This window comes from Anomaloglossus baeobatrachus, chromosome 1 (assembly GCF_048569485.1).
Source record: "Anomaloglossus baeobatrachus isolate aAnoBae1 chromosome 1, aAnoBae1.hap1, whole genome shotgun sequence".
Lineage (NCBI taxonomy): Eukaryota > Metazoa > Chordata > Amphibia > Anura > Aromobatidae > Anomaloglossus > Anomaloglossus baeobatrachus.
Genome location: NC_134353.1, coordinates 774,965,711 through 774,977,910, shown reverse-complemented (window position 1 = coordinate 774,977,910; position 12,200 = coordinate 774,965,711). Strand labels below are relative to the sequence as shown.

At 47.2% G+C, this 12,200-nt stretch overlaps 1 protein-coding gene across 2 annotated transcripts in view; it reads left to right on the top strand.

Moving 5' to 3' along the window:
- The window catches only part of PRRC1 (proline rich coiled-coil 1), a 54,242-nt gene that overhangs the window by 23,335 nt on the left and 18,707 nt on the right, over positions 1 to 12,200 (top strand). For both annotated transcript variants that reach the window (XM_075324728.1, XM_075324719.1), the window contains exons 5-8: positions 4,136 to 4,238; positions 4,354 to 4,517; positions 4,769 to 4,872; positions 6,696 to 6,798. In XM_075324728.1, the coding sequence (XP_075180843.1) occupies positions 4,136 to 4,238; positions 4,354 to 4,517; positions 4,769 to 4,872; positions 6,696 to 6,798 (474 nt within the window). The remainder of the gene's footprint in view (positions 1 to 4,135; positions 4,239 to 4,353; positions 4,518 to 4,768; positions 4,873 to 6,695; positions 6,799 to 12,200) is intronic.

Sequence of the window (12,200 nt, the reverse complement as noted above, 5' to 3'; positions counted from 1 at the left end):
GGAACCGCACGCCGTTTTTTTTAATTATTTAATTATTTATTTCACTACACAGTATAGACACGCCCACCGGCTGCTGTGATTGGGTGCAGTGTGACACCTGTCACTCAGAGTGGGGGCGTGTCTCACTGTAACCAATCATAGGCGCTGGTGGGCGGGGAAAGCAGGGAATACGAAATTGTTTAATGGGCGGCCGGCTTTTTCAAAACAGTAAAAGCCGCCGGAGCAGTGTGAATGCCGTGCAGCGCCGGGGATCGGGGATTGGTGAGTATATGAGAGAGGGCTGCTAACTTCAGTTACTCAGGAGATTAGCGGTCACCGGTGAGTCTTCACTGGTGACCGCTAATCAGGACGCGACACAGACACAGCCGCAGCATGACAATGAAGTCGGGTGAAGTTCACCCGAGTTCATTCTGACAGTGCGGCTCTGTCTGTGTCTGCTGTCATCTGCCATTCAGCTCTGCTACATGGCTGTCTGTGTCTGCTGTTAGCGGCCATGTAGCAGAGCTGAATGGCAGATGACATAGTAAAAACGCATCCCACATTACACACGCTTGGCAAGTCAATAAATAAAAAAAAAAAAAAGGTGCTCAATGCATATGTCACAGAACACATGATCTAAAGGATCGCACACAAAATTGACCAATTTAACATAGACTACTAACGCTCGTGTGACAGCAAATGAACGACCAACGTGAAATCTCATAGATCCCGTATGCAACCTGGGCGTGTCACATCGCAAATGCGATTGTACAACTAATTGCAACGTGTAAAGTGGGCTTGATTCAGACAATGATTAGGGCCAGGAAGCCATCTTCATCAAGAATATACTACCGCACGTGGAAGGTTTTCTTCAGGTGGTGTGAAGAGCATAATATGTCTTCTCTTCTCGCCTTCTCCCTTCCTTCCCTATTGGCATTTTTGCAGTCAGGCCTAGATGCGGGTCTCTCGCTCGCAACGCTAAAGGGCCAGGTATCGGCGTTATCAATCCTGTTTCAGAAGCCACTGGCCGCTCGTTCACAGGTTAAGACCTTCATCCAGGGAGTGGCCCACCTGGCCCCGCCGTACCGTCGGCCTCTAGAACCTTGGGACCTTAATCTAGTCCTAGGGTCGCTTCAGGGCCCCCCATTCGAGCCCTTGCGAGATTCTTCCCTTTCTCACCTGTCTTGGAAGGTGGTGTTTTCTCGTTGCCATCACTTCTATTCGCAGGACGTCAGAGCTGGCAGCTCTCTCTTGTCGTTCCCCCTTTTTGATTTTTCACCAGGACAAAGCGGTTCTCCGGCCAGATCCCGCCTTTCTCCCAAAGGTGGTCTCCCCGTTCCATCTTAACGAAGAAATCGTTCTTCCGTCTTTCTGTCCTGGCCCCTCTCACAGCTTGGAGAGGTCCTTGCACACCCTGGACCTAGTGCGCGCACTTAGAATTTATGTCTCCAGAACCGCGCCGTTCCGTAAGTCAGATGGTCTGTTTGTCCTCCCTTCTGGTCCCAAGAGGGGTGAATCGGCATCCAAGGCCACAATTGCCAGATGGATCCGTTCCGCCATATCAGAGGCCTATCGGGTTCGGGACAAGTCTCCGCCGCGGGGGGTAAGGCCGCACTCTACCCGTGCAGTGGGAGCCTCTTGGGCGATTAGGCATCAGGCGTCGGCCGACCAGGTCTGCAAGGCCGCCACCTGGTCTAGCCTGCACACCTTTACTAGGTTCTACCAGGTTCACACCCAAGCATCGGCTGATGCTAGTTTCGGGAGAAAGGTCTTGCAGGCAGCAGTTGCACACCTGTAATAGGGTGGCAGCATTCAATTATAGTGCAAGCCCGCCGAGGGAGGTTGTTGTTTCTTCCTATCTGCGGGTTTCGGTATTCCCACCCAGGGACTGCTTTTGGACGTCCCATGGTCCTGTGTCCCCCAATGAAACGATAGAGAAAGTAGGATTTTTGTGTACTCACCGTAAAATCTCTTTCTCTGAGTCTTCATTGGGGGACACAGGACCATGGGTTATGCTGCTGTCACTAGGAGGCTGACACTAAGTAAACATAAAAAGTTAGCTCCTCCCTAGCAGTATACACCCCGAGCCGGAGGCGGGCTCAGATCAGTTTGGTGCACAAGCAGTAGGAGGAGTACAAGAATCACCATACATAAAAACAAGTTGTAACGAAAACAATGCAGCCGTGCGAACAAGAGGTCTATGAATATAAGACCGCTGAAAATAGCAGGCAAATGCAATTAAACAACCAAAAAACCAAGCAGGGTGGGTGCTGTGTCCCCCAATGAAGACTCAGAGAAAGAGATTTTACGGTGAGTACACAAAAATCCTACTTTTCTTAATCTTTATTTTTTCATTTGGAGAAAATAGCAGTTAAACTGGTTGAGTATACATATGACCTTTTTAACAACTTAATATTTTGGTTGCGATTAAGAGACCAAAAAGCATTCTTCTTATCATTTACTTTGCAGGACAAAAAACAAATGATACTATTTTATTAGTGCAGATAGTTACCTCTCCGTTCCAATAGTTTTTTAGATAACAAGTAAGTGGAGATAATTTAAACTTTTCTTATCTTCCTTTTTAACTCTTCAAATAACCATTTAAAAGGGAAGAACACTTTTAAGGAGACAGCCATAATTCTTGAATTTGTCGACATAAACTCATGAATAGTGTTGGGCGAATAGTAACTTTTCGTGTTTGGATTATGCTTACCGAATACAGAGTACTATTTCAGAATTCATCATGGCAAGAAAAATGCCCGGGTTCCCCATTGACTTGCATTAGGCTCGTTATTCGTAATGAATACTGGAATGTTATTTTTGGATCAATTACAAATAATCTGATCACGAATAATTATTATTCGCTCATCACTATTCATGGGGGCTTGCTTGTATGCGGAATAAGTAGTATTCATTTTACCATATAGAGTATGAAAAATGGCAAAATAGTCCAAGTATTTAATCATTCAAGATAGGAGGAAAAAGCCGAGCACAACTTCCACCTAGCAATTACCGTGCCTCATTCACCTGTCTCGGTGAGCAGCCTCTTCACTCTCAAGTATGGATCTGCAACTGGCGGTGCAACTTCATAGTATAAACATATAATGATCAGAACAAAAAACGTGAGAATGGAAGGCACTCACCAGTTTGTTTTTTTTGCAGAAAAAATCTTATTTATTCTTTACAAAAGGACCAACATCCTAGGAAGGAAGGGGAGAGGGAGACACGGACCACACACAGACAGCTGTTTCGCACCGGCAGCCGGCGCTTTGACAAGTCTCTAATAACTACGTCAGTTCCTTGCTCTTTTAAAGGAGTGGACTTGGGAATGACGTAGTTATATGTTAAAAACAATACAATAGTAAAATACTATAGACATTAGAACTAGAAAAGTGCAATACAAAAAGCTCGACAATGAGTTGTATATATCTGAAAAACTATTAAAGAGGTTACAAAAAAACCAACATCGTTTAGTCCAAGTGGCTTCACTTTTTATAATCCACCTTTTGTAGTAGCATTCAATGTGTATTACCACCTGGTAATACACATAGAATGCTACTACAACAAGAATCCAGGAAGCAGCAGCAGCGGGGAGTCGGCAGGAACGGAGACCGTAGATCAGCACCACGGACAGCAACGCCAGGGACAGGTGAGAAGAAAGTTCCTGTTCTCCGTGTGTTATAATGGATAGCACACGGAGAACACACGAGTGCCATAAACACGGCACACGGAGGGCCATACGCACCTTTAACATGTCCGTGAAAAACGTGCGTAATGTTCACGGACGTGTGAAAGAGGCCTAAGGAATAGGTCGGCTTACAATACAATCACATGCATTTACATAAATCATTCCACTTCATGTTTAATCATCCTGGTTGAATGGATAGGTCACTTTTTTCTTTATGACTACAGATATTTGAGGTCTGTTAGAACCATTCTGATCACCATTTGGCCCATATCAATACTACTGTGCATGGTTTGTGGGGGGGGGGGGTTCCACTCCTTGCAAAAAATAACGATAAGTGGTGATGGGATTGATTGAACTGATGGGCCTTATTTTCCGGGGGGGGTTTAATTATTTTTTCAGGAAATTTTGATTGCTTACTGCTTTACTATAAACTAGAAAATAACCAGTAACCTCTACCATTACATGTAGGGAGTTGCTGGCAATCCTGTGGTGAAATCTGTGCTGGATAAAACCAAACACTCTGTGGAGAGCGTGATCACTACTCTGGATCCTGGCATGGCTCCATATATCCGTGAGCAATTTTAATATTTTATTCTATTTTATAGAAAAAAAAAGATTGTGTACATAAAAATGTGATTTGCAGTGAGTAAATGTGTAAATGCTCATCCATGTCTTTAATTCTTTAGGATCTGGAGGAGAACTTGACCTTGTGGTAACATCAAAGAAGGAAGTGAAGGTTGCCGCTGTGCGAGACGCCTTTCAAGAAGTTTTTGGCATGGCCCTTGTAACAGGAGAAGACGGACAGTCAAACATTGCTCCTCAGCCTGTTGGTTATGCTGCAGGCCTCAAGGTAATTTATTTTAATGTGGAGTAGGCGCTCAGGTACTAGCTGCGATACCCCACAATGGTGGCAACCTCTCTAAATATTTTATGTGGGAGCCCTGGATCTTTATTTACTCCTAGTAACAACTGTTTATTTGCTGGGATCAGGGGAGGGCACCAATATTTGCTCCCTCACAATCTATTAATAAAAAAAAAAATACATGGTAATGGGTTCAAGTATCATTATAGCACCTTAAATATAACACCGTCTGTCTACAGGGAGCTCAGGAGAGGATCGATAGCCTGCGTCGGAGTGGAATGATCCATGAAAAACAGCCTGCTGTGTCAGTGGAAAATTTCCTTGCTGAGCTTCTGCCAGAGAGGTAAGCAATGGATATATAGGTAGAATAACATCCTTCTGCTGGTGTATCTATTTAAAACGCTGCTGTTCATATTGTTTTGTATCACGTGTGTGTATGTGACTCATGTCAAATTTGTTGGTATCTCTCGTTTAATGAAAGAAAAGCCCATAATGGTCACAGAAATAACTTTGAATCTGACAAAAGTAATAAATAAAAAATCTATGAAAGTGAACAACTGAAAGTCAGACATTGCTTCTCAACCATGCTTCCACAGATTTTTTTTTTAAAAATAAAACTCATGAAATAGGCCTGGACAGAAATGATGGTTCCTCCTTTACTTAATATTTTGTTGCACAACCTTTTTAGGCAATCGCTGCAATCAAACGATTCCTGTAAGTGTCAATGAGACTTGCATGTCTCAACAAGTATTTTGGCCACTCCTCAAGAGGAAACTGCTCCAGTTGTCTCATGTTTGAAGGTTGCCTTTTCCAGACGGCATGTTTCAGCTCTTTCCAAAGATGCTCAATAGGATTTAGGTCAGGACTCGTAGAAGGGCACTTATGAATAGCCCAATGTTTTCCTCTTAGCCGGTGTTTTTAGCTGTGTGTTTTTGGTCATTGTCCTGTTGCAAGACCCATGACCTGCGACTGAGACCAAGCTTTCTGACACTGGGCAGTACATTTCTCTCTAGAATCCCTTGATAGTCTTCAGATTTCATTGTTTCCTGTACAGATTCAAGACACCCTGTGCCAGATGCAGGAAGGCAGCCCCAGAACATTACTGACCCTCTTCCGTGTTTCACAGTAGGGACCGTGTTCTATTCTTGATATGCTTCATTTTTCCATCTCTGAACATAGAGCTGATATGCCTTGCCAAAAAGTTCCATTTTTGTTTCATCTGTCCATAGGACATTCTCCCAGAAGCTTTGTGTCTTGTCAACATGTACTTTGGCAAATTCCATTTGGCTTTTTTTCTTTTTTTCTTTTCTAACAATGGTGTCCTCCTTGGTCGTCTGCCATGAAGGCCACTTTGGCTCAAACAACGACAGATGATGCGATCTGACACTGATTTTCTTTGAGCTTGCAGTTCACCTTTAAACTCTTTAGAAGTTTTCCTGGGCTCTTTTGTTACCATTTGTATTTTCCATCTTTTTGATTTGTCATCAATTTTCCTCCTGCAGCCACGTCCAGGGAGGTTAGCTACAGTCCTATGAATCTTAAATGTATGAATAATATGTGCAACTATAGTCACTAGAACATCAAGCTGCTTGGAGATGGTCTTATAACCTTTACCTTTTAACATGCTTGTCAAAAATTTTCTTTCTAATCTCCTGAGCCAACTCTTTTCTTGCTTCCTCTGGTCCTTGTTGAGTGTGGTACACACCATGTCACCAAACAGCAGAGTGAGTATCTGTAGCCCTATATACAGGCCCACTAACTGATTACAAGATTGTAGACACCTGTGATGCTAATTAGTGGATATATCTTGATTTAACATGTCCTTTTTGTCACATTATTTTCAGGGGTACCATCATTTCTGTCCAGGTCTATTTCATGAACTTTATTTTTGAAAAAAACTATGTGGAAACATGGTTGAAAAGAAATGTCTGACTTTCATTTGTTCATTTTCATAGATTTTTTATTTATTATTACTTTTCTCAGATTCAAGTTATTTCTGTGACCAATGTGGGTTTTTCTTTCATTACACGAGAGATACCAACAATTTTGACCACGTGTGTATAAAAAGATAATATAGGTCGGTGTCCTATGACATGAGTATGAGAGGCTCTACGTGTGTAAATGAATAATCTATGTGCATAGATTATATTGTGATATTTGTTTTAGATGGTTCGATATTGGCTGTATAATTGTCGATGACCCGATCCATGGCATACGTTTAGAAGCCTTCACACAAGCCACACCTGTGCCTTTAGAATTCGTACAACAGGTATGTCAATTTTTTTTTTTCTAGACCCATCTGAAGGTAAGAAAAATGGTTTTATATGAAAACTTCACTGAATATTCCAACACATTTTCTTTGTCCAGGAGTATGTACACTAGTGATCTGTAAACTTCCTATTGTCTCCCAGTTTGTACTAAAGCTATTCAGCTGTGTGATGACACGTCTATGAGCAGTTAAAGGGGTTAGCGTATGTTCGGAAATGGTTAAAATTGCAAAGTGCATGTCAAATCAAGCAACTTTGCAATTTACTTCTTACTAAATATACCCTCTAATCTGAAGAACAGGGAGATTTTTAATTTTAGAGTTTATAGCTTGATGTGCAGGTAACATCTGCAGTGGATGGTTTCCTAGGCCTGTTTACTATACAGCGTTCATGCGCTGCTCAAATGTTGCTGGATCTGGCCAGTTTTAAAGCCACTGTTTTTCTCCGATGGAGCAGAGGCAAAGCTATTTCTGTTAGTGACATTTGAGAGCATTCAGTTCCTACCAATGCTGCCGCCCTGAGCTATCAAACATCACCCCCAGGAAAAGGGGTGGCTGGGGAGCATTGCTGAAGAACAAATATGAGATATGTACAATAGATTATGTTGAAAAGTTCTCCTTTACCAAACTCCTTGCTGAACATCACTGCTCACTTATTTTATTGTCACAGATAACATAGCTAGTTTTGATATCTATCTCTGCCCATCCATTATTTTTGGTTAGAAATGTCATATGAGCAAAACCGGTAACAGGGGAGTAGAGGCTCAGTTTTCCTGATTTGTGTTCTGCCTTTACACTATCTATCTATATACAAAAGAATACAGCAATACTCTGTATACAGTAAGATGTATGGAAACATTGAATACCTAAAATCTGGACTGCATTACTGCTATATTGGAGGTACTGATAAAATGAAGGTACTTGGTGCACAAATTGGCCAATTTATGTGCGTCCATCAGCCGCAGATGGAGCAGAGTGAAGGCTGAAACTCTTGACCTGTTAAATGCTGCTGTCAAATTCACGCACATCATTCTATGTACCCATCGGTGCTGACAGTGTGTAGATACGTTGCTACAACAACTGGGGGTCTCTTGAAGACCTCTCTGCCTGTGGCCGTGCTTCAAAGGAAACCATTTTTATTATATGCAGCAATACTGTCAAATTGGTGTGTATTGTACAAGTAATCAGACGATTGCAAGTTCAAGTCCCCCAAGTGGACTAAAAAAACACAGTAAGGGTGCGTGACCATTTTCAGTATTTGCAGCGGTTTGGATGCAGCCTACCTCTGCTGCGTCGAAACCGCTGCGGTGCACAGTACAAGCATAGTGGACGGGATTTCTATAAATCCTGTGCCCACTATGCTTATTTTTTCCTCAGCGAACACTGACCTGCAGAGCGTCTTTCCAGACTGCAGAATGTCAATTGTTTGCTGCGGAATCGCATGTGCCCTCTGTAGGAAGACCGCAGCACACTGAAAGCTGATCGTGGGTACTGACAGCTGCGGTCTCCTGCGTTTTCCTGCGGAGGAGACGCGTGGCCCCACAGGTCAGGACCCGCTGCGTCCTGAACGCAGCGAGTCCTGATCGTGAGCACATACCCTAAGAAGCAAAAAAAAGCATAAGATCGAAACAGGTAATTTAAAAAAAACAATGTCTTAGAATTGTGGGGTTGTGGTTTTTTCTTTGTCGCTCCATTGGGAGACCCAGACAATTGGGTGTATAGCTTCTGCCTCCGGAGGCCACACAAAGTATTACACTTTAAAGAGTGTAACCCCTCCCCTCTGCCTATACACCCTCCCGTGGACCACGTGCTCCTTAGTTTTATGCTTTGTGTGGAAGGATCACCATCCCTTATGCGCCTCTGGGAGAAGTGGGATCCTGAGCGGTCATCCATTTGCTGGGACCGTGCTCCATCCGCAGCCCCTGGTGGAACCTGCCGGACCGGAGCCTCTTCAACCCCAGGGACCGGGCCCTGCTACTTAAAGGTACTCTGTGTCCCCATCGGGGATCGTACAGAGAGCGCACCTTCTTCCCGGAAGCCGCGGTAGTTGTAAAACTGAGGAGGCCGGTGGACTTCCGCGCCGACCGTGCCTGCTTGTCGGGCGCGGCCTCAAATTTAGTCCCCGGCTTCACCGCGGCCTAGTCGCGAAAATCCCGGGCCTGCCTGTCAGGGGTAAGGGCGGGATTACCGACATGACGTCAGATGTGAGGGCTGGAGCATCCTGCATGTCTTCCTCCCCCCTCACTGACCACTGTGGGGACCCCAGATTCCCGCTCTTTGCTGGCGCCGCCCTCGGCCCCACTCCTCCCCTGAGAGCTCCGGCGGCCATTTTCTGGCATTCTGCCGGTGGATGCTTCTCAGTGAACGCAGCTCAGCAGCTCCGGGGGATCCAAGACAGGGAATCTGGAGGACACACTCCGCTCGTTAGCGGTCGGTAAGCCACACCGGTCACCCGGTGCTGGCCCCCCTAGGGTGCCGGAATAGATATATATATATCTGTTCGGTCAGTCCGTATACCCTTTCCCCATATACTCTCAGTGGTCACTCTCCTAGGAGACAACAGCATGTCGTCCACAAGGAGCAAAGCTACTAAGGCACAGGTTTTTTTCGCTGCCTTTACCTCTTGTGGGGCTATGTTGCCTGCGGGATCCACGTACCCCCACTGTGAGCAATGCTCTACTCCTGCCACGCTTGCTCAGCCGGAGCCTCGGGCACTGGTGGGCCCTTCGGCTCAGGTAGACCCCCCCTGCTCCCCCTGAGCAGGCTACAGGGACAGAGTCACCGGTGTTGGCCTCTTTCGCTGAGAAACTCTGTCTCTTTCTCAATCCATTGCACAGTCTATGGACAAATGGTCTTCTAAGCTCCTTGAGGCATTGCAGTCCAGACCGGACCTTTCACAGGCCCCGGCCCCTGTTAGCTTGTCTCCTCCAGGCCCCTCTCGGTCCGCGCCGCAGCGCGCTCCCAGGTTGGCCCCTAGGTCTCAGGCGGAGGACTCCTGCCCGGACCGCAGCCCCCGACTGGCTAAGCGGTGTCGCTGGGACTCTTCCCCGACTTCCTCACACTGCTCGGGATCCCAGCTTGAGGACTCTCAGGAAGACGAGGCGGACGTGGGAGCTCAGGGCTCTGACCCTGACTTCGCCCTTAACCTTGATACACCTGAGGGGGACGCCTTAGTAAATGATCTTATCTCGTCCATCAACCAGGTGTTGGATCTCTCTCCCCCGCCTCCTCCCGTAGAGGAGTCGGCTTCTCAGCAGGAGAAACACCAGTTTCGGTTCCCCAAACGTACGCGCAATACGTTTTTTGATCACTCTAACTTCAGGGATGCTGTCCAGAAGCCCAGAGCGGTCCCGGACAAGCGCTTTGCTAAACGGCATACTGACACGCGTTATCCCTTTCAATCTGAAGTCGTTAAGGGTTGGGCTCACTCTCCCAAGGTGGATCCTCCAGTCTCCAGATTGGCTGCTAGGTCCGTTGTGTCTGTTGCAGATGGCTCATCCCTGAAGGATGCCACTGACAGACAGATAGAGCTCTTGGTGAAGTCCATCTATGAGGCCACGGGCGCGTCTTTCGCCCCGGCCTTTGCAGCCGTGTGGGCTCTCCAAGCAATCTCGGCTTGTCTGGCTGAGATTAATGCTGTCACACGGAATTCTGCTCCGCATGTTTCGTCTTTGACCTCCCAGGCATCAGCTTTTTCGTCCTACGCCATGAACGCCGTCCTGGACTCCACTAGCCGTAGCCGTACGGCTGTAGCATCTGCTAACTCCGTGGCAGTCCGCAGGGCCATGTGGCTGCGCGAATGGAAAGCTGACTCGGCTTCCAAAAGGTTCTTAACTGGTTTGCCCTTTTCTGGCGACCGTTTATTTGGCGAATGATTGGATGAGATTATTAAGGAATCCAAGGGAAAGGAATCCTCCTTACCCCAGTCCAAACCTAAGAAACCTCAGCAACGAAAAATCCAATCGAGGTTTCGGTCCTTTCGTCCCTCCGCCAAGCCCCAATCCTCTTCGTCCAACAGGCCGGAGAAAGGCCAGAGGAACTCCTATGCGTGGCGGTCCAAGTCACGCCCCCAAAAGGCCGCAGGAGGCACTGCCTCCAAGACGGCCTCCTCATGACTCTCGGCCTCCCCTAGCCGCATCCTCGGTCGGTGGCAGGCTCTCCCGCTTTGGCGACGCCTGGTGGCCACATGTTCAAGACCGATGGGTGAGAGACATTCTGTCTCATGGTTACAGGATAGAGTTCAGCTCTCGTCCTGCGGCTCGTTTCTTCAGAACCTCTCCGCCCCCCGCTCAGGCCGACGCACTTTTTCAGGCAGTGGACGCTCTAAAGACAGAAGGAGTTGTGATCCCCGTTCCCCTTCAGGAACGTGGTCGCGGCTTTTACTCCAACTTGTTCGTGGTGCCAAAAAGGGACGGATCATTCCGTCCCGTTCTGGACCTCAAGCTCCTCAACAGACATGTGAGAACCAGACAGTTTCGGATGGAATCTCTCCGCTCGGTCATCGCCTCGATGTCACAAGGAGACTTCCTAGCATCGATCGACATCAAGGATGCTTATCTCCATGTGCCGATCGCACCCGAACATCAACGTTTCTTGCGTTTCGCCATCGGGGACGAACACCTTCAGTTCGTGGCATTGCCTTTCGGCCTGGCGACAGCCCCACGGGTTTTCACCAAAGTCATGGCATCCGTCGTGGTGGTCCTGCACTCTCAGGGCCACTCGGTGATCCCCTACTTAGACGATCTCCTAGTCAGGGCCCCTTCTCGGGTGGCGTGTTAACAAAGCCTTACCGTCGCTCTGGCGACTCTCCAGCAGTTCGGGTGGATCATCAACTTCCCGAAATCCAAGTTGACACCGACCCAATCACTGACTTACCTCGGGATGGAGTTTCATACACAGCCAGCGGTAGTCAAGCTACCGCGGGACAAACAGCTTTCTCTGCAGGCAGGGGTGCAATCACTTCTTCGGAGTCAGTCACACCCCTTAAGGCGCCTCATCCACTTCCTGGGGAAGATGGTGGCAGCTATGGAGGCAGTGCCGTTCGCGCAATTTCATCTACGGCCACTCCAATGGGACATTCTCCGCAAATGGGACAAGAGTGCGGCTTCCCTCGACAAGAACGTCTCTCTCTTTCTCTTGCAACCAAAACATCACTTCAGTGGTGGCTCCTACCCACATCTCTGTCGCGGGGAAAATCCTTCCTACCCCCAACCTGGGCGGTGGTCACCACGGACGCGAGCCTGTCAGGTTGGGGAGCGGTTTTTCTCCACCACAGGGCTCAAGGAACCTGGACTCCGATAGAATCGTCCCTTCAGATCAATATCCTGGAGATAAGGGCAGTATATCTAGCCCTATTGGCTTTCCATCGGTGGCTGGAGGGCAGGCAGATCCGTATCCAGTCGGAC